Here is a 25,903-nt window from a genome sequence, read left to right as displayed (position 1 = left end):
GCTGCTGCCTTCCTCTGGTAAGTCATCCCGCTCAACAGTATCCAAATCGGTATAACTGTGTGAGGGGGATGGCCACAGGGGTCCCCTGCACTACCTGCCTGCCTCTACTGCTCTGCCTGATGGTCACCCATTTCCCTTCTGCCTGTGCAGCCCTTAGCTGCGGTGTGACCAACTCACTAAACGTGTTATCCATGACCCTCTCAGCATCGTGAATGCTCCAAACCCCATCCATCCGCAGCTCCAGCGCCGCAATGCGGTCTGCTAGTAGCTGCAGCTGGATGCATTTCTGGCACACATGGTCGTCAGGGACACAGGCAGCGTCCCTGAATTCCCACATAGAGCAAGAGGAGCATAACACGGGGCTGGGCTGTCCTGACATGACTTACCCTTTAATTAATTTTAATTAATTCACTATCACCAATTAAAGATAAACTCTAAGGCGCTTGTATGGTTTACCAACAGTCCCCGCTACACCAGAAAGACCTTAGCAACTATAAACCACAGAGTTAAAGTTTAAAAAAGAGAAATACTCACCAACCAATCACTTATCTGCTCCCTGGTGACGTCACACTCTGATTACTTTTTACCTCTCTCCCCGCTGCTGAGTTGGCAAGCCTCGCTGGTCCGAACTGGTCGGGCCTCGCTGCTCGCACCGGTTTTTATACCGTGCTCCTCCTCGCTGCTCCCTGGTCCGAACTGGTCGGGCCTCGCTGCTCGCGCCGGTTTTTATACTGGGCTCCTCCTCGCTGGTCCGAACTGGTCGGGCCTCTGCTCGCGCCGGTTTTTATACCGGGCTCCTCGCCTCGCTGGTCCCTGGTCCGAACTGGTCGGGCCTCGGTGCTCGCGTCGGTTTTTATACCGGGCTCCTCGCCTCACTGGTCCCTGGTTCGAACTGGTCGGGCCTCTGTGCTCGCGCCGGCTTTTATACCGGGCTCCTCCTCGCTGCTTCCTAGCATGTGGCACCGGGAGTAATCCAGAGATTACAACCTTTGAGGTCCTGCTTTTTAATCTGCTACCGAGCTCCCTAAATTCTTGTTGCAGGACCTCATCCCTCTTTCTAACCACGACCTCTGACTGTTTGCCCTCCCCCCTCAGAATACCCTGCAGCCGTTCAGTGACATCCTTGACCCTGGCACCAGGGAGGCAACATACCATCCTGGAGTCACGTCTGCGGCCGCAGAAACACCTGTCTGCACCCCTCACTATTGAGTCTCTTACCACTATTGCCCTTCCACTCTTACTCCTCCCCCCTTGTGCAGCTGAGCCACCCACAGTGCCATGAACTTGACTCTGGCTGCACTCCCCAGAGGAAACGTCACTTTCCCCTTTTTCCAAAACAGAAAAACGGTTGTTGAGTGAGATGCGCTACCTGGGGCTTTCCTGACTACCTGCCTTCTTCTGACTGGTGGTCTCCCATTCCCTCTCTGACTGCACGTTCTTAAGCTGTGGGGTGACCACGTCTAAAAACGTGCTGACCACGTCTAAAAACGTGCTATCCACGTAACTCTCAGCCTCGCGGATACACCGCAGTGCCTCCAGCTGACGCTCGAGCTCCGAAAACCGGATCTCAAGTTGGCCAATCTTACTGCACATTTGGTCATCCTGACTGGAAGAAGCATCTAGGAATTCCCACATGCTGCAGGCCGTGCAATGCATGGGACTGAGGTCCCCTGCCATACTTTTAATTTAAAAATTCTTACCTCAAACTTAAACTCTCGGATTCTCGCTCTCCCGAACTACCTTAACTGAACTACCTTAAAAGAAATAAACTTAAAGTTGAAGGGAAAAAAAGCATTCGCCCACTACTCACCAATCAGCTTCTTCCCCTGCACTGCCTGTACTGTAATGTCACTCGAATTCTGCCGCTGCTCGACTGGGCCTGAAAATCACCGACCTTTATTTTCTCCCACAGCCGCTGCTCCCGCGCAGGGCTGCCGCTGCTCTGTTTACTCACAGAATCTCCCGCCCTGTTTACTCACGGAATCTCCCGCCCCGTTTACTCACGGAATCTCCCGCCCCGTTTACTCACGGAATCTCCCGCCCCGTTTACTCACGGAATCTCCCGCCCCGTTTACTCACGGAATCTCCCGCCCCGTTTACTCACGGAATCTCCCGCCCCGTTTACTCACGGAATCTCCCGCCCCGTTTACTCACGGAATCTCCCGCCCCGTTTACTCACGGAATCTCCCGCCCCGTTTACTCACGGAATCTCCCGCCCCGTTTACTCACGGAATCTCCCGCCCCGTTTACTCACGGAATCTCCCGCCCCGTTTACTCACGGAATCTCCCGCCCCGTTTACTCACGGAATCTCCCGCCCCGTTTACTCACGGAATCTCCCGCCCCGTTTACTCACGGAATCTCCCGCCCCGTTTACTCACGGAATCTCCCGCCCCGTTTACTCACGGAATCTCCCGCCCCGTTTACTCACGGAATCTCCCGCCCCGTTTACTCACGGAATCTCCCGCCCCGTTTACTCACGGAACCTCCCGCCCCGTTTACTCACGGAACCTCCCGCCCCGTTTACTCACGGAACCTCCCGCCCCGTTTACTCACGGAACCTCCCGCCCCGTTTACTCACGGAACCTCCCGCCCCGTTTACTCACGGAACCTCCCGCCCCGTTTACTCACGGAACCTCCCGCCCCGTTTACTCACGGAACCTCCCGCCCCGTTTACTCACGGAACCTCCCGCCCCGTTTACTCACGGAACCTCCCGCCCCGTTTACTCACGGAACCTCCCGCCCCGTTTACTCACGGAACCTCCCGCCCCGTTTACTCACGGAACCTCCCGCCCCGTTTCACCAAACTCTTGTTTTAAATGCTTGTAGATTGTAGGAAGTAAGGGTAGATTGAGGGAGGTAAGGGGTTTCATTATCTTGAGGACCTGGGAAAGTACATGTTAAAATAGATGATGCAGGGAGAAGGAAAGTCAGGTAAGACAGATGGAAATAGCAGAACCCTTGAGAGCTACAAAGCTCTCTAGATTCAGAAATTGTGTCTTTGGGTTAGAGAAAATTGCAAATGTCACTCTCATTTAAAAAAGGAGAGAGGTAACTGCAGGCCTGTCTGTTTAATATCAGTTGTGGGGAAGTTGCTGGGATCTGTCATCCGGGACAGTGACTGAGCACTTGGACAAGTATGAGCTGATCAGAAAATCGGCATGGATTTGTGAAGCCTCACTGACCGAGTTAAATTTTTTGAGAAAGTCACTAACATGGTGGCTATGGGATTGCCTATGGATGTTGTTCATACGGACTTCCAGAAGGCATTTGATATGGTTCCATACAAGAGATTATTAGCAAAAATGAGAGTGCACTGAATTGGAGGTAACCTTGTGACATGGATTGGCAATTGGTTGGGAGGTTGGAGATCGAGAGTAGGAATAAAGGAAATGTTCTCTGGTGGGATGTGACAAGTAGTTTTCCTCAGGGATCTGTAGTGGGGCCTCAGCTTTTCACCATATATATAGCAATGATTTAGATGAAGGTGTAGAGAGTTGTATATCCAAGTTTGTAGATGACACTCTTAGTGGGGGTGCAACACAGATTCAAGAGAGTTATCCCAGGATTAAAGGGCTAAATTATGAGGACAGTTTACGTAAACTTGGTTTGTATACCCCTGGGTTTAGAAGGTTGAGGGGTGACGCAATCGAGTTCTTAAAACGGTAAAGGGATTCGATAGGGTGCTCCGGTGGGGGAATCCAGAACAAAAGGCCTTAAACAAAATTAGAGCTGGGCCATTTAGGAAGCACTTATTCACACACACGGTCGTGGATATCTGGAACTCTCTTTCCCCTCCGCCACCTCCCCCCCCCCCCCCCCCCCCCCCCCCAAAAGGATTGATACATTCAAGACTGAGATTGAAGAAACTGAGCAAATTTCCGAATGCAACCCACAGAATCTTGTAATAAAAGATTAATTTGACTTAGTCACTAAACTAGGGGCCCTGTTTACAAAATGCTGTCATCACTTGTGGCGTTGGTCTGTAGCTAAGCATAGTGAGTCCTGGTTTCATTTTTCAACAATTTCAAACATTATTGTAACATCTACTTTATTTTCTTTGCTCCAGATACTTGCACAAACCCTACCTCATTGGCGAGAGCAAGTTTGATTTGAGAATTTATGTCTACGTGACTTCTTACGATCCTCTACGGATCTATATGTTTACAGACGGCCTGGTCCGTTTCGCAAGTTGCAAGTAAGTTTAAAAATAGATAGGATAGAGGGAGGAAATAGGTAACTGGTTACTGACGTGTAATTTGGGTCTGGTGGGGTTTGTGACTTGAGATGTAGCGGGGTTCCGAAAGTATTATAAATGTATGTCCTAATGACTGGTCCCACTTGAAACACTAATTTGTCTGATCAGCCATGGCTCAGTTGGTAGCACATGCTCGCCTCTAAGTCAGAAGGTTGTGGGTTCAAATTTCAGAGACTTGAGCACAAAAATCTAGGCTGACACTCCCAGTGCAGTACTGAGACTGGAGTGCTGCACTGTCGGAGGTGCAGTCTTTTGGATGAGACGTTAAACCAAGGCCCTGACTGTTGTCTCGGGTCGACTTAAAAGATCCCATGGCACTATTTTGAAGAAGAGCAGGGGCCCTGACCAATATCTATCCCTCAATCAACATCACGAAAAACAGATGATCTGGTCATTATCACACTGCTGTTTGTGGGAGCTTGCTGTGTGCAAATTGGCTGTCGTGTTTCCCTACATTACAGCAGTGACTACACTTCAAAAATACTTCTGGCTGTGAAACGCTTTGGGATGTCCTGAGGTCGTGAAAGGCGTGAAATAAATACAAGTTTCTCTTTCTCTCTTTCTCTACTTTTCTCTCTCGAGTATTGTTATCTTTAAATCACATTGAAATTATATAAAATATTTGAGTTAGTAATGCTGTCATTCCCCCCAAGTCAACAGGTAACTCTAGTGGTAATGCCAGTTAGTCGTGGTTGCTCCAGGGATGGTGCTGGAACCCCTCTCGGCCTGTTGCAACAAGCAGCTAAAGAAAAAAAAGACTTGCATTTATTGTAATAATAATAAAATGGAATTTTATAAAATTGAATTTTTTATTGAGACCCCAACATGAAGGTTCAAGATTCAGAGCATCACTAAAATTGGGGGAAAAAAGTAGAGAAGACTAAGGGGGAAAAATTCAGTTGTTTGCGCCTCCCGTTAGCGCCTTAAGAGGGCGCTAATGGGGCGCAAAGCAACTAGCGCCCGGGCGCGGCGATGTTTGCGCCGCTCGCGAAATTAACTAGACATTTTGCGCCGGCGCTAAACACTACTGCCACGATCTCCTGCGCCGGCAGATTGTGACGTCAGTCGAGCGCGCAACGCCCCGGTAGCGCCCCGGACCAGATATTGAGTGGCGCCCCCTGCCTTACCGCCTGCCGCTAGCAACGACAGGTTGAGGGGAGCGTTTTGCAGTCAGAAAGGGACTGGGGGAGCGCTATTTAAAGGCGACCGCTTCCTGCCTTTTTTTGTCGGTGACATTTTTGCACCACGCATTCTGAGAGAGAGAGAGAGAGAGAGAGAGAGACTTCTGGAGAGATTCAACGCTGTGTGAAGGAGTTTTGAGTACTGAGCAGCACTTTGCAGGTTTATTTTGATTTGCCCTTCCTTGCTTCGCCAGCGCTCTGAGGTAGCGCCTCGCTCCTCGGCCTTTGCGCCTTAAGACAGATGTGAAGCGCCTGATTTAGCGCTCCAATCACCTCCAGGGGCGATAAAAGCCAAGTTTGCTGTCGGAGCCGATAATTAGCGCCAGGCGTTAAACTTTGCGCACGGCCGATAATGGCGCCCCAAAAGGGGCAATACTGAATTTTTCCCCCAAAGTAAATTAAGAATTGATAAGCAGTGTTCCATTTCAGTCTTTAAACAATGAAATCCAAGGATATAAACGGATATTGCTGGAAATACACGGCAGGTCCATCTGCCTCTAAAATGTGCCCTGGGATCTTTAATGCCCAATTGAACTAAGCCGACAATGCAGGATTTCCTCTACTGCATTGGAATGCCCATTCACATTGTGCCGAAGGCCTTGGGTGGGGCTTAAACCCACAACCAGAGCAAAAAGAGTTATCCACTGAGCCAAGTGCCCTCGACGTGCATCCCAATAATAGATTACCCTTTTGATTGGGTGACCACTTTGCGGAACACCTCCGTTCAGTCCGTAAGGGGGACCCCGAGCTTCCGGTCGCCTGTCACTTTAATTCACCACCCCACTCCCACTCAGACCTCACCGTCCTCGGCCTCCTGCATTGTTCCACTGAAGCTCAGCGTAAGCTCGAGGAACAGCACCTCATCTTTCAATTAGGCACTTTACAGCCTTCTGGACTCAACATAGAGTTCAACAATTTCAGATCATAACCTCTGCCCCTATCATAGATATATTTTATCCACACTTTTTGTTTGTGCCTTCTGTTCTTCTCCACCACAGGGCAGTTGTCTTTCATTCTGCCAGTGCAATTCACACTTCATCTAGAGCCATCCTTTGTTTCTGAACCTGTCCCATTACCATCTCCTTTTGCCTTGAATATCTCTTAATGTCTCTTAACCTCTCCTGCCTTCCATCCTATCACAGACCTTCCCTTTGGTTCTTTCATCCCCTCCCCCCTTTCCCAGCCCCTACACTTGCTTAAAAATCTGTTCCTTTTCCTGCTTTTTTCCAGTTCTGACGAAAGGTCATCGACCTGAAACGTTAACTCTGTTTCTCTCTTCACAGATGCTGCCTGACCTGCTGAGTATCTCCAGCATTTTCTGTTTTTATTATAATAGGTTGTTCCCAACAAGGGTAATCTAACAGCAATGTGGGGGGTTGGCAAAAAAGAAAAGAAAGACACACTTGTATTTCTACAGCACCTTTCATGACCTCCGGACATCCCAAAGCACTTTACCGCCAACGAAATACTTGAAGTGTAGTCACTGTTGTAGTGTAGGAAACGCGGCAGCTAATTTGAGCACAGCAAGCTCCCACAAACAGCAATGTGATAATGACCATATAATATGTTTTTTAGTGATGTTGGTTGAGGGATAAATATTGGCCAGGACACTGGTTATAACTCCCCTGCTCCTCTTCTAAGTAGTGCCATGGGATCGTTTACATCCACCTGAGAGAGCAGACAGGGGCCTCGGTTTAACGTCTCTTCCAAAAGATGGCACCTCTAACAGTGCAGCATTCCCTCGGTACTGCACTGGGAGTGTCGGCCTGGATTTCTGTGCTCAAGTCTCTGAAATGGGACTTGAACCCACGACCTTCTGACTCAGGCGACTGTGCTCTCCACTGAGCCACAGCTGACACTTAAAAAGGACATACAGGGGCTAATTTTAACCTAACCCGCCCAGTAGGAAGCTGATGGGATTGGGTCGGCCACCCATTTTACACCCCACCCAGTTTTACTCCCATTAGCTTAAAATTGCTGCCACTATTTCTGCTGACCACTAGAGCTTAGTGGTTCTGTTCTACAACAACAACAGCTTGTATTTATATAGCGCCTTTAACGTAGTAAAACGTCCCAAGGCACTTCACAGGAGTGTTAGAAGACAAAAGAAATTGACACCGAGCCACATAAGGGGAAATTAGGGCAGATGAGAGGTAGGTTTTAAGGAGCGTCTTAAAGGAGGGAAGAGCGGTAGAGAGGTTTAAGCAGGGCATTCCAGAGCTTAGGGCCCAGGCAACAGAAGGCACGGCCGCCAATGGTTGAGCGATTATAATCAGGGATGCTCAAGAGGGCATAATTTGAGGCGTGTAGATAACTCGGGTGGGGGGGGCAGTGGCTGTGGGGCTGAAGGAGATTAGAGGTAGGGAGGGGTGAAGCCATGGAGAGGTTTGAAAACAAGGATGAGAATTTTGAAATCTAGGCGTTGCTTAACCAGGAGCCAATGTAGGTCAGCGAGCGCAGGGATGATGGGTGAACGGGACTTGGTACGAGTTAGGACACGGGCAGCCAATTTTGGATGACCAAGTTTATGTAGGTTAGAACATGGGAGGCCATCCAGGAGTGCTTTGGAATAGTCAAGTCTAGAGGTAACACAGGCTTGGATAAGTGTTTCGGCAGCGGGTGAACTGTGGCAACGGCGGAGACGGGCAATGTTACAGAGGTGGAAATAGGTTTTAGGAAAAATGGGTGCATTAGGAGTGTGATGGAATACTCTCCACTTGCCTAGATGGGTCCAGCTCCAACAACACTCAAAGCTTGACACCATCCAGAACAAAGTAGTTACTAGTATAATATAATTATTAGTACTATGTTAATAGGTATAAGTTTCTTTAACCACGGTATTTGCCTCTGATATTTTCACTAATTTCCTCTGCACTGCCGTTACTTGTGGGTAGTATTAATTTTTGTGTTGTTGCTCAGGTATTCATCTTCCATGAAGAGCCTTGGTAACAAGTTTATGCACCTCACAAACTACAGTGTGAATAAACTAAATGCAGAGTACAAACCCAACACCGATGAAAAGCTCTGTCAAGGTCACAAATGGTAAGTGTGTCGGAGTTTTAGGGCTTCTAGCTTAAAGTGCACTTAGTGGTTCTGTTCTAGGGGAAATGGGTGCATTAGGAGTGTGATGGAATACTCTCTACTTACCTGAATGGGTCCTGTTCCCATAACACTCGAGAAGCTCAACACCATCCAGGACAAAGCAGTCCACTTGATCGGCAGTCCATCCACTATCTTAAATATCCACCCACTCCACCACCGGCACACCGTGGCTGCTGTGTGTACCATCTACAGGATACACTACAGCAACTTGCTAAGGCCTCTTTGGCAACACCTCCCAAACCCGCAACCTCAAGCTCTTGGAAGGACAATGTGCATCACCTCCAAGTTCCCCTCTAAGTCACACGCCGTCCCAACTTGGACGTAAATCGCAGTTCATTGTCGCGGGGTCAAAATCCTGGAACTCCCTCCCTAACAGCACTGTTGGGAGTACCTTCACCACACAGACGGCAGCGGTTCAAGATGAAGACTCACCACCACCTTCTCGAGGGAAATTAGGGATGGGCAATAAATGCTGGCCTTGCCAGTGAGGCCCACATCCCGAGAGAATTAATAATTCAGGAAAAAAAGTTCTCTCTCACCTAGACCAGGGCTGGGAAAATTCCGTTCACCTGTTAGCCAGGAGGTGAGACTCTCCAGTTTCGACAAGCTAGAAAAAAAAACTCAGCAGTAACCACGGTGTACGTACACTCCCAAGAGTTTCTTTATTAGGTTTCTTGGTGCTGTTGAGCCTCTGCAGCTTGTTGCATCACTTTCCTTTTCCCTGAATATCTCTCAGCTGCAGCCTCTAGTCTCAAAATCTGTGTCGCTCGCTCTGCCTTCTCTTTTCCCCCCCCCAAACAGCTTTTCTCATCTATTTTATCAATACTAAGATTGTGCTCCTCTGAATTTTCTCTTCCTGTTGCTCCTACACTGCTCCACACATTTTCCCCTCTTCCATGTATCCTCATCGTGATGAAATTGAGACTAGTTGCACTGCTATCCAGGGATTCAAAACTTTTTGTCTTCCCTTTCTACAATTTGCAGACTGTTAAAACCCACACTAGGTGTCATTGCTGGGCCATACCGATCTGAAGGTTCCAAGTTCAATTCCTGGTCTGTGTTGATGTTGCTCTGTGTGTGTGTCTCTCTCTCTCTCTCTAGGAGCCTTAAGGCATTGTGGGTGTACCTGAATCAAAAAGGAGTGAGGACCGAGCTGTTATGGGAACAGATGAAGGATGTGATCGTCAAAACCATCATAGCGTGAGTAAGGAAAGGGATCGCTGGGTAACAGCCAACAACTGCAAGAACTGGAGAATATATGTTAAAGCTTCGCCATCCTGCCCTTCATAATCAAAGTCAGCATTTTACCATATTCTGGGTACATGCGGATATTCTAGTGAGGAGTATGTCTTCAATTTTGGATGCGCTTTTTCTTTTGGGAAGCTGCACTTTCCTCCAGTTAAACATTGGGAAGACCGAAGCCACATCTTCGGCCCCTGGCCTCAAACTCCATACCCTAGCCACTGAATCCATTCCCCTCCCCAGCTACTGTCTGAGGCTGAACTAGACAGTTTGTAACCCCGGTGTGCTACTTGACCCCATTATCTTCTCTGTCACAAAGACAGCCTACTTGCACCTCTGTAACATCCTTCAGCCGTGCTCCTATCTCAGCCGATCTGCTGCCAATACCCTCATTGATGCCTTTGTGATCTCCAGACTCGACTGTTCTACTCGCCTAGCTGGCCTCCCATCTTTCACCCTCTGTAAACTTCATCTCATCCAAAACTTCCTGCAGCAACTCTGGCCCCTTGTTCACTCCTCTTTCCCCCCATCCCTTTTCACTCCAGCATACTAGGGTAAAGGGAAAGGCGGGGGAGGAATTTCTGAAATGTGTTCAGGAGAATTTCCTTGAACTATATGTTCTTGGCCCAACTAGAAAGGAGGCATTGCTGGATCTGGTGCTGGGGAATGAGGTGGGCCAGGTCGACCAAGTGCCTGTGGGAGAACACTTGGGTACGAGTGATCGTATCATAAGATTTAGATTAGCAATGGAGAGGAGCAAGGAACAGTCTAGAGTGGAACTTGTAAACTGGAAGAGGGCTAACTTCAATGGGATGCGAAAGGATCTAGCCAGAGTAAAGTGGAACCAAAGACTGACAGGAAAAACTAATGGAACAATGGGTGATCTTTAAGGAGGAGATGTTCCAAGTACAGGCTAGGTACATTCCAACAAGAGGGAAGGGTAAGGGAACCAAAGCAAGGGCTCATTGGATGACGAGGGAGATAGAGAAGATGATGAAACAAAAAAAAGAGGGTGTATGGTGCATGTCAGGTGAATTCTTCAAGGGAGAACCAGACCAAATACAATAAGTTGAGAGGGGTTGTGAAGATGAAAATAAGATTGGCAAAGAGAGAATATGAGAGTAGAATGGCGGTTAACATAAAAGGGAACCTAAAAGTCTTCTACCGGCATGTAAACAGTAAGCGGGTAGTAAGAGGTGGGGTGGGGCGTATTGGAGACAAAGGTGGTGATATATGCTTAGAGGCGCAGGGCAAGGCTAGAATACTCAATGAGTACTTTGTATCGGTGTTTACTAAGGAGGTGGATGCTGACAAAATATCGGTAGAAGTGGAAAAGGCAGAAGCAGTGGAAGGAGTGAAAATTGATAGACAGGATGTACTAGAAAAGCTGGGTATGCTTAGAGTGGCCAAGTCGCCTGGTCCAGATGGCTTGCATCCCTAGATGCCGGGGAGGTGCCTGAGGATTGGATAGTGGCAAATGTGACACCATTGTTCAAGAAAGGGTGTTAGAACAATCCTAGTAACTACAGGCCGGTCAGTTTAATATCAGTGGTGGGTAAAATTTTAGAAACAATAATGAAGGAAAAAATTAACGGACATTTGGAGAGCTTTAAGCTAATTAAGGAGAGCCAACACAGGTTTGCAAAAGGCAGATCATGTTTGACTAATATAATTGAATTTTTTGTTGAAGTAACAGAGGATTGATGGAGGGAATGCAATGGATGTTGTCTACATGGATTTTCGGAAGGCGTTTAACAAAGTACCACATAGGCTGTTTAACAAAATTGAGGCTCATGGAATAGGCGGGTCAGTGGCAGCTTGGATAAGGACAGATAACAGTGAGTTGTGGTAAATGGCTGTTTTTCAGACTGGAGGATGGTAGACAGTGGTGTTCCCCAAGGGTCAGTGCTGGGGCCACTGCTTTTTTTGATATATATAAATGACCTGGATATTGGAATACAGAGTAGAATTTCTAAATTTGCCGATGACGCCAAACTTGTGGGTGTGGCAAACAGTGAGGAGGATATCAATCGACTGCAACAGGACATAGAAAGGCTAGCAGAATGGGCAGACAAGCGGCAGGTGGAATTTAATAGAGAAGTGTGAGGTGATGCATTTTGGCAGAAGGTACAGGGAGAGGCAATATACACTTAATGGCACAGTTTTGAAGAGTGTACAGGGACAGAGGGACCTCGGAGTTAATGTGCATAGGTCCCTGAAGGTGGCGGGACATATTAAGAGAGTGGTTAGCAAAGCATATGGGATCTTGGGCTTCATAAATAGTTATTGGGGGAGCAATTCAGTTGGCTGCGCCACCCGTTAGCGCCTTAAGAGGACGCTAAGTGGGTCGCAAGCCACTGCCCACGCCTCCCGCTAAATTCCGCGGGACGCTAATGGTGGTGCTAGCCGTTAGCGTTGTGCCGCTACCGATGATGTCATCGGTGTGCGCAGCGTCCCGCTGACGCCCCGGCCGCGATATTTGGAAGCGCCCCCTGATTTACCGCCGGACGCTATGTGCGACCGGTTCAGGGGGGCCTACCTGCGGCGGGGGAGGCGCAAATTAAAGGAGAGGTGCGGGGCGGCCATTTTTGTTGTTGGCCGCCTGCCAGCATCTGCCCGCGCTCCCGTCCCCGGCCTCCTGAACTCCGCCCCCCCCCCCCCCCGCGGAGTGCTGGCTGCGTTCCAAGAGCCCGGCACTTTTGCCGGCACTCGCGATCCTCGGGGGGGCCCAGCTGTGCCCCAGATCGCGCTGCACAAGGCCCCTCCCCTTTAAGAAGGGGAGGAAGGCCTGCAATACCGCAGCGCGACGTGCCGCAGTGTGTGGCGCTGCGGCACGTTGCGCAACGATATTCAGTCGCAGCGCCCCAAGAGGGATGCGGGGCGCCTCCAGTAGCGCCGCGCTTCCCTTTGTGGCGCTACCACTGAATTTCCGGTGGGCGGCCGCGAATGCTTCCGGGGCGCTACTTTTAGCGCCCTGGCGAGGCTGGCGCCCCAAACGGGGCTATACTCAATTTCTCCCCCATTTAGTACAAAAGTAGAGAAGTTATGCTGAACCTTTATAAAGCGCTGGTTAGGCCACAACTGGAGTATTGCGTCCAGTTCTGGTCACCACACTTTAGGAAGGATGTGAAGGCCCTTGAGAGGGTACAGAGGAGATTTATCAGAATGGTTCCAGGGATGGGGGATCTTGGCTACAAGGACAGATTGGAGAAGCTGGATTTGTTTTCATTGGAGCAAAGGAGGTTGAGGGGTGATTTGATAGGTGTACAAGATTATGATGGGTTTGGATAGGCTAGACGGGGAAAGGCTGTTCCCACTAGTTGATGGTACAAGGACTAGGGGGACACGGATTTAAGGTTTTTGGCAAGAGATACAGGGGGGACGCGAGGAAAACTTTTTTACGCAGCGAGTGGTGAAGACCTGGAACTCGCTGCCGACGGAAGTGGTGGAAGCGGAGACACTCAATGTTTTCAAGGGGAGACTGGACAGACACTTGAGGGAAATAAGCTTACAGGGATAGAGCGGGGGATGAGACTGACTGGATTGCTCGACAGAGAGCCGGCACGGACTCAATGGGCCAAATGGCCTCCTTCTGTGCTGTTACGACTATTGACTCATTGGCAGCTGTGCCTGCAGCTGCCTCAGCATTGCAGTCTGGAATTGCCTCCTTAAACCCCTCTGCCTCTCTACTTCACGTTTCTTCTTTACGACTCTTAAAATCCACAGTTTTGACCATGCTTTTGTTCACTCTTCCTAATGTTTCTTGGGCTCAGCATCCGATTATGTCTCTGTGCAGTGCCGTAGGATGTTTTTCTACATTAAAGACGCAAGTTGTTGCCTCTGTCCTACATTCTTTTTTATTTCCAGTCGTGTTGGCTTGGCTCAGATGGTAGTACTCTTGCCTCGGAGTTTGACGATTGCAGGTTCACACCTTCTGTAGGACATGAGCACATAAAGGCTAACTCTCCAGTGCAGTATTGAAGGAATGCTCCGTCGTCGGAGGTGCTGCCCTTTGGTTGAGACGTGAAACAGCATCTGTCCAGTTGGCTTAGGTAGATGTTACAAGATCCCATTCCACTATTCAGAGAGGAGCAGGGAGTACTTGTGTGCTGGCCAAAATTCTCCTCTCAGCCAATATCTCCAAATGAAAAACGGGTTGACTGATCTCATTGCTGTTTCTGACTGCCACATTTGCCTATGTAACAGTCACTGTACTTCGAAATAATTTGTTGCATTAGTCGATCGCCTGTGGTGTTGCACCCCGAGAGTCTGGACCAAATGTAGTGAATTGGGATTGGAAGCTGGTGGATATTTGGATCAGGGCGCAGAGCCGTAATGTAGCCCTCATTTTATAGTTGTGCATTCTGTCCTTATTTTTACCGTCCTTGTATGTCTACATTTATAATGGAAAAAACTGCCCTTGTAAACTTGTCATGCTGCAATTACACCCTTCTGCCAGTGGTAACGCTGCATAGGCACACATAACATGTCACGGGGGAGCAGCAGATACTAAACAGGCGGGAGGAGAGCAGTTCGGCAAGTTGAAGAGGTAGATTTTTATGAGGAATGATCTTGGAGGAGAGAGAAATAACAAGATGGTAAAGGTAAAGAATTCCAGAGTGCGTGTAATTTTTTTTTTTAACCTCTTATCTCGTATAGTTCATGTTTATGCACATGGGAGAATGGGAAGGGCAAGGCTGACGAGATCTCTGGCATGTTAAAATGACAGTTCTGCCAGGTTCGTTACAAATAGATAATCTCGTCTTGGAGTTAGAATTCCCTTTTTGTTTTCATTGGCGATTGTGCAAGTCTGTTGTAATGGAAAGATAGATTCTATCATTTGACAAATTTGCTACATTAGTGTCTGCAGAATTCAAGAGAGCAGGAGAGGTGGTGTTTAGAGGAACTGCACAGGATACCACTTGGCAAGCAAAAGGAGTCGGTTTTATGGTGGTGTGTACTCTTAAAGGGACATTTTTAAAAACTACGTTGAGAGTTGCACCGACTTAGTTACCCGTCATTTGTGAAGGAGGGCTCCAATTTGTAGAGACCGAGTCATTAATAATACAATTCAGCTGAATTTGGTATTGGAACAGTTGAGAAACAGGCCATTCGGCCCAGCTGGTCTATACTGGGGTTTATACTTCACACAAGCCTCCTCCCACTCCTAAGTACCTCTTCCCACCCTGCTCCCATATCCCTCTTTCCCTTCTCCCTCATGTATGCATCAAGCCTCCCCTTAAATGTGTCAATGTTATCTGCTTCAGCTACTCGATGTGGCAGCCTGTTCAACATTCTGAACACTCTGTGTAAATACATTCCTCCTAAATTCTTCATTTGATTGGTTAATGACTATCTTTTTTAATGATGCGCTCTTGTTCTGGACTCGCCCATAGGACTTCAAAAGCTCATCATTAGGTGTGAAGCACTTTGCACCTTTCAGGTCCTCAGGATGTTCAATGCTTGTTCTTTTCCTCCCCCCCCTAGCCCAAGGTGATGAGGCACATGGTAGCTTCCCTACTGCACCAAGCAGGAATCAAACAAGGCCAAAAACTGCTGTACTGTGATTAGGGGATAGGAAGCTTGTATCAAGTTTGACAGCCCCTCCACTTCACCCCCTTGGGTATAATGCAAAGTTTCCAAGAGGAATACGAACATAAGAATTAGGAGCAGGAGTCGGCCATACGGCCCCTCGAGCCTGCTCCACCATGGCTGATCTTCGACCTCCACTCCACTTTCCCGCCCTATCCCCATATCCCTTGATTCCCCTAGCGCACAAATCTATCTATCTCAGCCTTGAATATACTCAAAGATTCAGCATCCACAGCCCTTTGGGTAGAGAATTTCAAAAGATTCACAACCCTCTGAGTAAAGAAATTCCTCCTCATTTCAGTTTTAAACGGTCGACCCCTTATCCTGAGACACTGCCCCCTAGTTGTAGACTCTCCAGCCAGGGGAAACAACCTCTCGGCATCGACCCTGACGATCACCCTCAGAATTTTATATATTCAATGAGATCACCTCTCATTCTTCTAAACTCTAGGGGATATAGGCCCAGTCTACTCAATCTCTCCTCAAAGGACAATCCCCCCATCCCAGAAATCAGTCTAGTGAACATTCGTTGCACTGCCTCCAAGGCAAGTGTATCCTTCCTCAGGTAAGGAGATCAAAACTGTGCACAGTACTCTAGGTGTGCAATTGTAGCAAGACTTCCTTATTCTTGTAATCCAACCCTCTAGCAATAAAGGCCAACGTGCCATGTGCCTTCCTAATTGCTTGCTGTACCTGCATGCTAACTCTCAAACGTTTTTGAGACGTTCCAAATAACTTTTTATTTAAACAAAACCTTAAGGTTCTTTTCTTTTTAATTTGGCTGATAGAATTGGTTTCAGATTTTATTAATGCTGTTTCTCTTGCTCTGCAGCTCTGAGTCTTATGTGAACAGCCAAATACTTTTGTACGTACGGAATCGTTACACCTGCCACGAACTCTTTGGTTTTGACATCATGCTTGACGAGAATCTGAAACCGTGGGTTCTAGAAGTCAACATCTCACCAAGGTACCTGTATAACCATTGCAGTAATCAACCATCTGGATGTTTCAGTTTTACTCGGCTTCTTTTGGCTGTGGCATATTGGTAACTAACATGTTGACGCATTCATATGAAATTTCTCTGCCTGGTACTGTAACAAAGGTTTGGCCGTTTTATATTAAGTGGGTTACATAGTATGTACAGCACAGAAACCTGCCATTTGGCCCAACTGATCGATGCCGGTGTTTGTGCTCTACTCCCACGCCACTTCATCTCACCCAACAACATACCCTTCTATTCCTTTCTCCCTCGTGTACTTATTTAGCTCCCCCTTAAATGCATCTATGCTACTAGCCTCGACCACTCCCTGTGGTAGCGAGTTCCACATTCGCACCACTCTCTGGGTAAAGAAGTTTCTCCTGAATTCCTTATTGGATTTATTCGTGACTATCTTATATTGACGTCCTCTAGTTCTGGACTCCCCCCCCCCCCCCCCCCCCCAAACAAGTGGATTAGAAACTTCATTAAAATGGTTTTTAAAGGGATATCCTACAAACACCATGTGATTGTTTATATCATGCAGCACAGACTTTTATACCCACATCTCCTCTTGCATGGTAGCTTCTTCAAATGGCTGCAAGCCCAGAGCTGTTAAACTTGAGTGTTAGGTTGACTCAGTGGAGATACTAATCGCCTCTTATGAAGGTTGTGTTCAAGCCCCACTCCAGAACTTGAGCACATAATCTGGACTGCTTCCCCCTCCCAAACCCCACCCTCACTGCACAAATCAGGACCTGAAGGCAAAGTTACCTGGGAGAGAGCGGTAAGGCAACCTTACTGCACCGTCCGCCCTCCAGCCTGCGGTGGAAGGGAAGCTCAATTAGCCTCACTGTTTGCCCCTGAGTGACGAAAAATGGGAACTAGTTGCAAGGGCAGGTTATCCCCCAGCTTCGCTGACGTGAAATTGTGGCCACCCCTCGGTGCTGACTTTGTTCCCCTGCCTTTGCTTCCCCTCGCGTCTTCCCATCCCTCCACCTCTACCCTCTCTCGTTTGTCTGCCACCTTCCCCAGGTCTAAATCATTCCCCCTGTCCTCTAGCTCTGCTTGACCTGAATGTTGCACTTGGTCATAACTTTATGTACAACACCACATGATTGACTAGTGGTTTTTTAGAAGAAAAAAAAATTGTTGTGCCGATTTGGGAATTGTCCAGCGTCAGATCACCTATGGTTGGCAGATATACTGTTTAATCACTGGTCCAGATTTTCACTAACATTCTGTCTGGGGGGAAAAAAGCTCGTATTTGATTTTTGGAAGTCTCCAAACAATTGCAGCTTTCCTCATGTGGCTGCTTTTGCTTTAAAACTTTATTTTTTTGCGGGGAGATTTGGGTAAATTTTTCCTTTTGATCTGTTTTCAATTCCCCCTTTTTTTCTCAAGTCCACAAGTTTTATCACCTTGGCCTGATGGTCAGGGTCAAGAGCATGGGCATCCTTTTCCCACACTTACCGCCAGTGCCTCTTGCTCTTGGCCGCCAGGAGGCGCAAGAGACCAACCGAGGCATTAATTTCCCTTAATTTTTTCCGCTCACTCTTCGGGTGGTGGAAGAGACAGCTTCCTCTGCTCAGCATCACCTGCTTAGAACATAGATCCCGTCGTGAATTGTGGACTTCTAACTGCTTCCACCCCCATTTTGTGATGCTGAGCATTACATAGAAACATAAACATAGAAGATAGGAGCAGGAGTAGGCCATTCGGCCCCTCGAGTCTGCTCCGCCATTAAATGCGATCATGGCTGATCATACAAACTCAGTACCCTGTCCCTGCCTTCTCCCCATATCCCTTGATCCCTTTAGCCTTGAGAAATATATCTAACTCCTCCTTGAATATATTTAATGAATTGGCCTCTACTGCCTTCTGTGGTAGAGAATTCCACAGGTTCACCACTCTCTGGGTGAAGAAATTCCTCCTCATCTCTGTCCTAAATGGCTTACCCCTTATCCTTAGACTGTGACCCCTGGTTCTGGACTCCCTGACCATCGGGAACATCCTACTGTGACAACGTTGAGCACCATCGTGTTGCACTGTAACTATCTTAACAGTAGATGCTCTTCTATGAGGCATGACTTATCTCACCAAGTGTTGTATAGTTTCCTGAAAATCATAAAATCTTACAATGCAGGAGGAGGCCATTCGGCCCATCATGCCTGTGTTGGCTCTTTTAAAAGAACCACCTCCACTCCCCCGCTCTTTCCCCGTAGCCCTGCAATTTTTTTTTAACTTTTGAAGTATATATCCAATTCCCTTTTGAAAGTTACCATTGAATCTGCTTCCACCACCCTTTTAGGCAGCACATTCCAGACCTTGGTTAGATCACACTTGGATTACTGTGTGAAGTTCTGGTCGCCATATTCTGAAAAGGGAATTGGATCGCTACTTTGAAAAGGAAACATTTGCTGGACTACTGGGAAAGAGCAAGGGAGTGGGACTAATTTGTAGCTTTTTCAGAGAGCCGACACAGGCTTGATGGGCCGAATGGCCTCCTCCTGCGCTGTATGATTCTATGATGCAGTTGGCGGTACTCTTCTGTAACTGCGATTAAGGCACATGTTGAGTGTGAGGGAGCATCTGGTGTGCCTGACCCAAGTCCACGAGATGAAAACCATTCCCTGGGACAGATGGAACAGAAAAATTCAACACGTCGAAAAAAGTTAATGTAAAGCTAGTGCCACTGTTTTCCAAATGAGTATTGGAGTTATGATCTGGAATGCGCCGCCTGAAAGGGCGGTGGAAGCAAATTCAATAATAACTTTCAAAAGGATAAATATCTGAAAAGGAAAAATTTGCAAGCCTATGGGGAAAGAGCGAGAGGAGTGGGACTAATTGGAGAGCTCTTTCAAAGAGCCGGCACAGGCACGATGGGCTGAATGGCCTCCTTCTGTGCTGTATGGTTCTATGATTCTGTGTATTGCTGCCCACCTGCCGTCTGACCCAGTTTCCCAGGCCGGAATTGCTGTATGTGACCGACAGCGCGGGGATCAATGATACTGAGTACTGTACAAGCTTGCCTAATTCTTTCAAAACCTGTTTTAAGAAAAATACAATTCATGAAAGATACTGGCTTAAATGAAACATTTCATTTTTATAGAGGTTTATCATGTTTGTCAAAGTCTTCAAATGCTTTACACACATTCATTTTAGACTGCAGTTACTTATGTGGGCAAACCTATTGCTCTTAAATGGAATCCGCTTTGTTGCTGAGTCATTGTAACCTTTAATCCTCTTAACCTCTTCCACTCAGCTTACATTCAAATTCCGCACTGGATGTTAGCATTAAGGGCCAGATGATTAGCGATCTCCTGAATCTGGCTGGATTCATTATTCCTCATAAGGACGATGTAACTCCAAGCCCCGTGAAAAGGTAAAGAAGCTGCAATCTGTGTTCTTCGAGCTGTTGCTGCCAAGATGTATTAAATCAGTCACTGCAAAACAGAACGAGAAAATATTCCAATTCGATAACAAATGAAATGGACGGTTATTATGAACACTTGGCTAATCATGTCAGATTATGCTCGAGTGTTCCCTGGGTGGGTAGCTCAGTGGATAATTGGTTGAGTTTGTGTGGTGTTGATTTAGAGAGCCAAAGGTCAGTGGTTGCTGCCCAGGTGTGTTGACTTTCTTGAGTCAGTCACAGCATTTAAGAGGGAATTACAGTCCGCTCGTCTTAACTTGAAGTCGCTTAATTCAGATTATCTCGGAAATTTGAATTGAAATTGTGGAACAACAACAACAAAAAAGTGCCTAGACTGTTTTATTTAAATTGCTTTTAATTTGAGCAGAAAAACTACCTCAAATTAACAGAAGCATCCTGTAGATAAACACCTGACGAGGAAAAACGTTAAAGGATACAGCGAACAAGCAGGGAAATGGGGTTAAGTTAGAGAGTTCCGATATGAATGTAGCACGGGCAGAATGGCGGCCTGCTGTGATGAAATTACTGTTCTTCCATAAATATACAGCAGCCACTCTTTGATATCTATTTGTAAGGGGAGTAAATAAAATCTGAAAGCATAAACATTTTTCTTTAGTTACAATGGTAGAAGTACAAGCAGGCTTGTTCATCCTTTGGCACGGGTTACAGTGGTTCCCAAGATACTTTGCCAATCCCTGACATCCTTTTGTTTCTTGCAGTGTTTAAAATGTTTATTTCTGTATTGGTTTTTTTTTTCTAATTAAAATGAGAAAATTTGACAAACTTTATTTTCTACTCTTGGTTCTCCCATTCCCTTTTCTCCATCACCTCGGAAAAGTTTTAGTCAGAGCCCAACAGGAGTGAGAAAGACGCAATGGGCCAAATCTTCCTGGAAAAATAACGGCAAATTCATAGCGCATGAAGTTATTAATGAGTAAATTGGCCAGCAAGTTCAGGGGGAAAGAGATACACTGAGTTGCGAATCGCCCAGAACTTGTTGGTCAATTTACCCATTAGTAACGCCATTGCCTCGCACAAACAGCATCTCGCTCTTAACTACCCTGTTATTTTTAAGAACTTGCTGGTTTTGAACATTAATTACTCATTAAACTCGCCACAGAAAATTAGGGCTCATAATTAACAGCGTAAGTACCCTTTTAACTATGTGATCATTGTTAATGCAATGCCCATCAATCTCTCCGGCCCAGAAAGGGAACAATTTAAACTATTCAGTCTTGTGTAGCAAATTGTTCGTAGAGGTTTTAAACATTTCAAATTTTAAAAATTTTAATTTTTTTCTTATTGTTTGTCTCTTTTTTCTCTCTCAATCTGATCTTTCTTTCTGTACCTGATTTGACTCTAATTTACCCATTCTAATTCACCCTCTATCTCCATCATTCTCAATCCTGAAATCTCATTGGTTAAGCAGATACACTATGGGTCCCATCGTTCAGTAAGGTCCCAGGTACCTGTCGCCCTTGCCGTGCTGTTATCAGCTCGCACTTCCAGCAAGTTACAGCGCAAATTATATTTGATCTGAAGGGTGCAGAAAAAAGTCTTAACTAATGGTGCACGCCGCGAGATAGCCTGCTCCAGCAAGAGTTGACCACAAGCTAACATAATTCTTTTATTTTTAATCACATGATTAATAAAGGATAATGGAAAATATTGTATTTCTTAAATAGTAAAATGTAATATTCCTGTTTTTGTTAGTGAGACACGTTAATTTTTAATTCCCTCAGCCCCAGTGTTGAAGTATTTCCTTAGTATTATTATTGAAGTATTTCCTACTTGGTTTTTATTGTCCCACCTATTCCTCTGGTCAACGTACTTCAGCCTGCATTATTTGGATCAACTATTTATTTATTTTTGGTCTTAAGAGTTAAGGTTGGCGATGTAGTTGATTGTGATCTTAAGAGGGAAGGCAAGTCTGGGGATAAAATATTTTTACTAAAATTTTAGACTGAAAAATATTACTCTCAGAATCCCATTTAGCTCTTTTTTTAGAAAAAAGGTCAACAATATGATTCTGAGCTGATGGCATGAAGGGATAATTACTAGTCCTAGCCCCTTTAGGGCAACCCCGGATCAGGCGTATTCCCCAGACGTTCACTTTCAACTAAAGTTTGAGGTAGCCGAATCCTAAAGACGCTTAATTGGGTCTAAAGGTCCAGACTATCTCTCCCTAAAGGAAAAGAACAACCTGAAGATGTTGCCGTCCTCCAGATAGCACTTTTAATAAGTTTAGCTAGACTGTAACGTTCCGGATATTATGAGGGTCTGAAAAACTCCCTCAGAATCCTGCAACTCCTCACCAAAGAGTGTACAGAGATTGAGTTTGCGAGTTTGATACAGAAGTATTACGTGAGACAATTCTAAAAAATATATAGAATTATTAAAGAACCGACGTGTAATTACAGTAGGTGTTTCAATTGCAACATTAACAGTTCCAAAAACAGAAAGCTTACAATTCTATTATCAGAGACCCTTATTCTCAAATCTTAACTTCGCTACATTTTTACAGTTCTTAGTCTTTATTCCAGGATATCCACCAAAATCAAATACAGTACCGTTGATCCCCGAGACACACAGTTGTAGACTTACAGAGCCTGCCTCTGAAGCCTGAGAATCGCTTTACCCCTTTACAGCGAATCTGTCATCCCATTTGAAAGTTCAATATTTATATCCTTTCTCAGTGGTATTTCTTTTGAAGTTTTCTGCTGATGTAAGCTAATTATCTCGTCATTTTTCTGCTGACCCCTGCTATTCTTACAGTCACCTCACCTGGTAGCAATGCAGATTCGTGTCTCTCTAGGTGTTTGAAGCTTATCATAAAAAACGGTGTAACAGCAGGTGCATCTATTTGATAACATTTTTACCAAGGTCTTCTGTTTGTGTCTTTTTACGACATGTAAATTAAAACACCTCCACCAGGGTGATCTATGCAATTCTTAGTTACCTCAGGTGTTTGCAACACAGAATCGTGTCTCCTGTATTTCATTTGATGTCATTTTACGAAGGCATATGTTAATTTTATGTGTTTCTTTCCGAAGTATAATTCAGAACACTTTAACAGGGTGTACCATTGTGTTCTTTCCAAAGCTTCAGACTTCAGGAGCCTCCAACCTCCTGTTTCAATAAGGTTATTGATTCAGTGTCAACAACTTATCTTATCCCAATAGCCTGAATGCTGTTAACAGCTTCAGATTGTTGAGGCTGCCCGATTTCCAGACCCAGTTTGTCATGTTTTAATAAGGCTAGAATTCTTTCATAGAATGGTGTCTTTTTCTGAATATGGCTTATCCCTTCACAGGCAAACGTGCAAGGTTGTGTCTGCAGCCATTAGGTCACTGGCTGAAGTCACCAGTCGGTGCCGCGGGGGCACTTTATCCGCATCAACGGGGGAGGCGGGGGGGTTGCTCGTGCAGCTGCGGAGTGACTCATTAGTCAGAAGTCACGTTCCCCATTGTTTCCAATGGATCTGTGGGGACATTCTCCATCAGTGACACCACTGAGCGGGGAAGGAAACTCAGCCTCGTGTGTCTCCCAACAGCTTTGAAAATTGGTATTTTCATCAAAACATTTTTCAACATAAAATGGGGAGTTTGAATGCAAAATGCTTCCCTTAGACCAATGAAATTTTCATCACATGGGTGGACTGGATATTACGCCGTAATGGCTGGTGGTGTTGATAATGCTGTAATCATGGGAATTGGGAGACTTGTAATTGTCTAACTTGTCTCTCTCAAACTCGTGATTTGGGCAGTAACTAAGGAGCAGCACCAAATGTGTTAATGAGTTCTTGGAGGACGCAGTTTAGCACTGGCTTTTCTCTTTTGGGATTGGGTTCAAATCCAGCGCAGGTAGGTGGTGTGAAAGTAACCTCTGCTGCTGGCTGTTAGCAGACACAAGCCTACACAACACTAATTGGCATTCTCACTCTGAGAGACCACAGAATGGAAATGGGAAAAAATTGGCGCAGTTGATGTTGGAGCAGCATGGAGGGACCTTTTATTCTGAATCCAACTGTACTGTATCTGAGTGGGGAGTGCATGATGGTGGCAGTGGGTGAGTGAGATGGAAAGTGTTCCATTCCTCGACATTAATGTCCTTCTCGAGTACAAAGAATGAAATCTTTTTTGTTCTACAGTGCATCAGGATCCAGGCCAAAAAGCACTGAACTTTCACCAGACGAGACGCTAAAGCGAGTCTACTATCTGAGCCAGAAATCGCCGCCTATGGTAACTAGTCTTTTCACTGCTTAATTTTGCATCATCTGAAGTGCAAAGAGACGAGTTATTAGTGCCCCTGATGTAACTGCTCATCCCTAATTATACATGACGAACAATTCATTCATTTGAACCGTCTGAATTCTGCTTGTTGGAGTTTGGCCCTCCTGCCATTTTGTAGCCTGACAGCACTTGGTTGAACATTAAAAGAACATTGCACATTATATCACATGTTTCTAACTTTGCACGATCCAGTGTCTGATGGAAGCAATGCTTTTGCTGCCTGTCACTGGCTTCCTTACTCTACTCTGTTCTTGGCATATTAGGTGCTTGGGATGCTAATCCGCATCCTGCACCTATTGCCGACACCTCCCTGGTACACCAGCTCAATCACTGTGCTCCTCTTTTCTTGCACACCCTGAAAAATGTAATGTTGATGTCATTCTGATGAAGTGATTTAGGCTTTCTTGGTGCTTAAGAGTATAAATTGACGGAGGGGATGTGTGATTTCTCTGCAATCTTTAGGACTAGCCCCATGATGATCAGGCAGGGTTGTACTAATAAAAACAGCTGTTGCTCACTCAAACTGACCCAAATTCAGTTGATGCCTTTTGAAATCTATTCCCCCTCACTTTGTGTAATTGTTTCAAGTATTTCTATTATTAGTTGAGAAACCCAGGACTAGGTGATTGGGCTAAATCAGTGTTGGGTGGGAGGGAAGCAGAGAACTTTTGCTAAATCAGGAATTAGTGATAAGGTGACAGGTCTTGGGTTTTTGAAGATTGTAGGACAGAGGTGAGGAACTCCATGGTTCTGAGGCCCCTGTTAGTTTAGCAGACAATGCAGTAGTGAGTCTTCATTTCAACATGAGGAAGAACATGCAGGGTGGCATTGCACTGTGTTTTTTCTTTGTGTGTCTGTTATAAAGATGTATAGTTAAAGCATCTCGTTGAATGTACAATTATTAAGAATGCACTTGGGGAAATCCGACTGACAGAGGGTCTACAGTCGAAACATTAACCCCATCTCTTTACAAACGCTGACAGAACTGTGTATTTCCAACCCACTTGTTTTTATTGACAGGAAGGTGGTCCTTTGATTTTTAACCTATATATATATCTCTGTCTTTCAGGATTTCTATTCCTCTCTGCTGGACATTCTTACCCCGGACGATATCCGGATGTTAATGGAATCAGAAGATGAATACAATCGGCGGGGGCAGTTTGAACGGATCTTCCCCTGCCGGTTCTCGTCGCGCTATCTCCGGTTCTTCGAGCAGCCCCGTTACTTTAACATCTTGCTTGACCTGTGGGAACAAAAGTACAGTCAGAACAGAGAGGCAGGTACTGCGAAATGTTTTAAAGTCTTCATTTCTGAAGCAACATGGGGAAGAAAATAAAAGACGGGCTCCCTTCTGGTAAAGCACTATCCCAAATACGCCTTCCGCCATGAAGTAGGTGCTGGTTGCTAATACCAGACTTGTTGGGTATTGGTGGGAGTCCATTTTCTGTTGTGCACAGTGGTAACTGGATGGCATTTGAATCTGGAGGCAAAATGAGTTGGGGTGGGGGGGAAGATATAATATTTAAGTGAGCGCAACAGTGGTAGATGATATCAAAGAAAAAAAAGGACTTGCATTTATATAGCGCCTTTCACGACCACCAGACGTCCCAAAGCGCTTTACAGCCAATGAAGTACTTTTTGAAGTGTAGTCACTGTTGTAATGTAGAAAACACGACAGCCAATTTGCGCACAGCAAGCTCCCACAAAGAGCAATGTGATAATGACGAGATAATTTATTTTAGTGATGTTAATTGAGGGATAATTATTGGCCAGGACACCGGGGATAACTCCCTGCTCCTCTTCAAAATAGTGCCATGGGATCTTTA

At 46.1% G+C, this 25,903-nt stretch overlaps 1 protein-coding gene across 5 annotated transcripts in view; it reads left to right on the top strand.

Moving 5' to 3' along the window:
- Nucleotides 1–25,903, top strand: part of ttll4 (tubulin tyrosine ligase-like family, member 4) — a 136,040-nt gene that overhangs the window by 97,126 nt on the left and 13,011 nt on the right. For 3 of the 5 annotated variants that reach the window (XR_015078217.1, XR_015078218.1, XM_085986803.1), the window contains exons 10-16: nt 4,068–4,196; nt 8,357–8,479; nt 9,641–9,739; nt 16,206–16,340; nt 19,615–19,734; nt 23,936–24,026; nt 25,147–25,357. Coding sequence is in view for 1 of the 5 variants with exons in the window: in XM_085986803.1 (XP_085842929.1) it covers nt 4,068–4,196; nt 8,357–8,479; nt 9,641–9,739; nt 16,206–16,340; nt 19,615–19,734; nt 23,936–24,026; nt 25,147–25,357 (908 nt within the window). In the remaining 4 variants the exon portion in view is untranslated. The remainder of the gene's footprint in view (nt 1–4,067; nt 4,197–8,356; nt 8,480–9,640; nt 9,740–16,205; nt 16,341–19,614; nt 19,735–23,935; nt 24,027–25,146; nt 25,358–25,903) is intronic. The other 2 variants (XR_015078219.1, XR_015078220.1) reach the window with 1 other exon arrangement.

Source organism: Somniosus microcephalus, chromosome 4 (assembly GCF_052327205.1).
Source record: "Somniosus microcephalus isolate GS21.2 chromosome 4, FLI_Smic_1.0, whole genome shotgun sequence".
Taxonomy (NCBI): domain Eukaryota; kingdom Metazoa; phylum Chordata; class Chondrichthyes; order Squaliformes; family Somniosidae; genus Somniosus; species Somniosus microcephalus.
Note: the sequence above shows the minus strand (reverse complement) of the source record. Positions and strands in the feature narration are given on the sequence as shown.